This window comes from Beta vulgaris, chromosome 6 (assembly GCF_026745355.1).
Source record: "Beta vulgaris subsp. vulgaris cultivar EL10 chromosome 6, EL10.2, whole genome shotgun sequence".
NCBI classification, from domain to species: Eukaryota; Viridiplantae; Streptophyta; class Magnoliopsida; order Caryophyllales; family Amaranthaceae; genus Beta; species Beta vulgaris.
Window position 1 is genome coordinate 26,692,086 of NC_079207.1, and position 3,210 is coordinate 26,695,295.

Genomic DNA, 3,210 nt, shown 5'->3' on the forward strand with positions numbered 1-3,210 from the left:
CGATTTTCTATTAGTTATTTATATGCTATTTCTAAATTAAAGAATCGATAGTGCTCCTGATTCTTCATTGGTTGTTGCTCCGCGAAAGCATTGAGACTGTTTTGTTTTTGGAGTTGAAAATATTTGACGATATTATAAACAGGTTTAAATTATTTTTCGTTTTAGGGTTGTCCTATTTTTAAAGGAAACTCTGCCGGATTTTCTATAGAAATTAATAAAGATAAAGTCTGAGAATTAGGCGTTGTTGTAATAGTTAATTTGAATTGAATAAATTTGGGAATCGAGTTCCACACTCTCTGATGTAGTTCAGTGACTGTGATGGTAATAGCCTGGGTAATCTCGACTAAAGTCTCTTTCGCGGTGATTAATCCTTTATAAGGCGTTCAGGAGAATTTGAGCTGTTACATGATGTGACTAACTGATTATATTAGCGGCTTGTATAAAAGTGTTTGTTAAGTAGCTGATAGCTAATTGTTACGTAATTGTGTAAAAATGATTAATAAGGACATGTGCATAATCTGTTGTTGTACTTTTATTATTTATTATTGTAATTTTCAACAAATTTATGACATAAATGTAATTGGCCTACTTAATCCCAAATCTCCAATGTCAAAAAGGTCATCCCCTATCTTTTTCAAAAGGAGTTTTTTTGAGCACAATCAGCTAATTGAATCATCTCTTTACCAAACGCTCAAATTAGAGGATTGACTAGTCGAATCCTCTGATATGAGTATAAAACCTCTATTTACCAAACAAAGCATATATTTTATAAAGTGGCTAAATTTAATATGGCAATTGGCCCATCAAAGACTAAATTCCAGTTTATGTTAATCCAATACCCATAGAAAAGTCAAAAGGGAAAATCAACACTAATTTATTTATAAAAAAAAAAGAAAAAAAAAAAGAAAGAAGAACTCACCGGCCTGGAAGCTTCACTTGGGATAACATGAGTTACTCGTTATAACATATGATGAACATTAGCTTTAGGTTGGCCCCAAAATTAAAGTTTCCTTATCAAAAAAATATATGATGAACATTAGCTACCCACCAATACCAAAAAGTAGCAGAATGTAAAGTCTCCCCAGTCAATCAGAAATATATCAAACTGAAGATAAGTACTTAATTAAGTTTTGCCTTAAAAAAGTAAGGCAAATTCTTAACATATTTTGTTGTTGTTATCGTCTCTTTATTTACCATACAAAACGGTATTATACACGATTATAACTAATCTATAATTATCATTCAATCTACATGTCTCGGAAAAATTTGTAACATTTATGTTTTTCACCTCATCTATGTATCAAACTTTGAGGAAATTCACATTAATGATTTGTACATATATAAAACAAAAAAGAACCTTTTTTTTCGTCGTTATTCTATCTAATTAATATCTGAACTTGAACGACTTGAAACAGGAAAAGGCATGCTCCCTTGGAAGCTAACAGCAGTAGCTCTAGGGGACCTTGGAGGTTGAGAGACTTTATTACCATAATTATCATAGTATATCACCCCTGAAAATTCAAGTGGCTGACATTTTTCTCCCATTAAAATCTCTTTTTGCCATAAACCACCTTCTCCAAAGCCTTCCCTTTGGTCAACAACCACAACATCATTTTCCTTAATTATATGATCATCTCCATTTTTTTTACTATAAGGTTTCATGTTATTGCTTATGTTTGACAATAACTTTCTAGGGTTAGCCAAGGGTGATCTTGGCGGCGTCTTGTGATTCATGGGAGAAGAAGTTGTGTTTCTCTTTGTCGCGGCGGCCTCTTGCTCGTATGCATCGTTATCGTACCTACACCGTGGTGATCTACTGCCGCGTCTTGCACAAAGAGCAACGAGAGCGAAAATCGACATGAAGATGCCGATGGATAAGGGAAGGGATTGGATATGGTGTGTTATAGGGTAGGGGAATGGGCGAGCCATTGTAGTATTGAGGTGCTCTATTTTTTGAATGTAGATCTTTAGTAGAAGAATGTTAGAAGATTATCTTGAATGGAAGAATATATATTATGGTTTTGTGACGTTGGAGCCGTGTATTGACTTGGTTACTTGTATGTCACTTGGGTAGCCGAAGTCCTAGTATTTAGTTAGTTAGGTTGGTAACAGTTAAGCATGCATAAAACTTGGTCAAAATGGTTCTTTTTTGTTAATTATACAATAAAAAGGCAAAGAGGATGACATTTTCAAGATTTCTTTTGAGGGAGACATGTTAGCATTATATAATTAAAAGAGGAAGTTCCTAAGAAATACCGGCTCGTTTTAGGTATAATCATGAATGTTCTTTCCGTGAAATTTCAAGCATGACTTTTTAGAGTAAAGTATATATGTTTAATTATATGGGACTTTGTCAAAAAAAAATTATATGGGACATTTCTTTTTGATGGGTTTAATTATATGGGACTTTATAGGACTAGTGCAATATTCAATGTGGTGGTATTTTAAACTCCATCTTTTGCCTCACAATTATTGGCTGCATAATTTATTAGAATTTATGTAGTGTATATGTATATTCTCTTCTCGCATTTTCTTTGATTGGGACATTTTTGTTGCACATAAACTATGAAACCAGTGCAAAAGGTAGAGAGGAGAGTAAAATCAAAGAAAAAGTAATTGTGATAGAGAGGAGTATATCACAGAGACAAAGATGGTGGATAAACCTATCATATAGGCACTAAAGATTCTACAAATTTGGGAGGCTAGCATTATACACATGTAAAAAAAATATATAAGTACTATGTAATATATATAATATATAAATGGATGCTTTTTCATAACTTGTCAGGGTACAATTGACCATCAATATCTCTAATTATCCATTGCTAAAAGTAAGGATATTTTGATAATATACACCAATACAAATTTAACAATATTTTGTATAATAATAATAAATTTATTCGCTGTAGAAAATATGGCCAAAGTAAAAAAAAAAAAAACAAGTAAATCAGGGAAAAATTATAATGCATAAGAAAAACAGTTAGAGTACATATTATATTAGTAACCGATTATATGGAGGGAATTTAATCACTGCTTATAATGCAACTAAATACAAAATCCTATCTAGGTGTCTCTCTCTCTCTCTCCTTCTTTTCCTTTCTTAAAACCCTTGTCTTTCTTTGATTAGCTTGGGACTGCTACCAACCTTTTGATAATGGAAAAATTGATAAAAACAGTCCCAACTATTGGACATCTTCTTTAATCAGTCCC

General features: G+C 32.4%; 1 protein-coding gene across 1 annotated transcript; it reads right to left on the reverse strand.

Moving 5' to 3' along the window:
• Positions 1-1,188: 1,188 nt before the first annotated feature.
• Positions 1,189-2,005, reverse strand: LOC130591904 (uncharacterized). Its single transcript, XM_057395877.1, has one exon. The coding sequence runs from the start codon at positions 1,927-1,929 to the stop codon at positions 1,381-1,383; it is 549 nt and encodes a 182-aa protein (XP_057251860.1). The 5' UTR covers positions 1,930-2,005; the 3' UTR covers positions 1,189-1,380.
• Between the last annotated feature and the right edge of the window lie 1,205 nt (positions 2,006-3,210).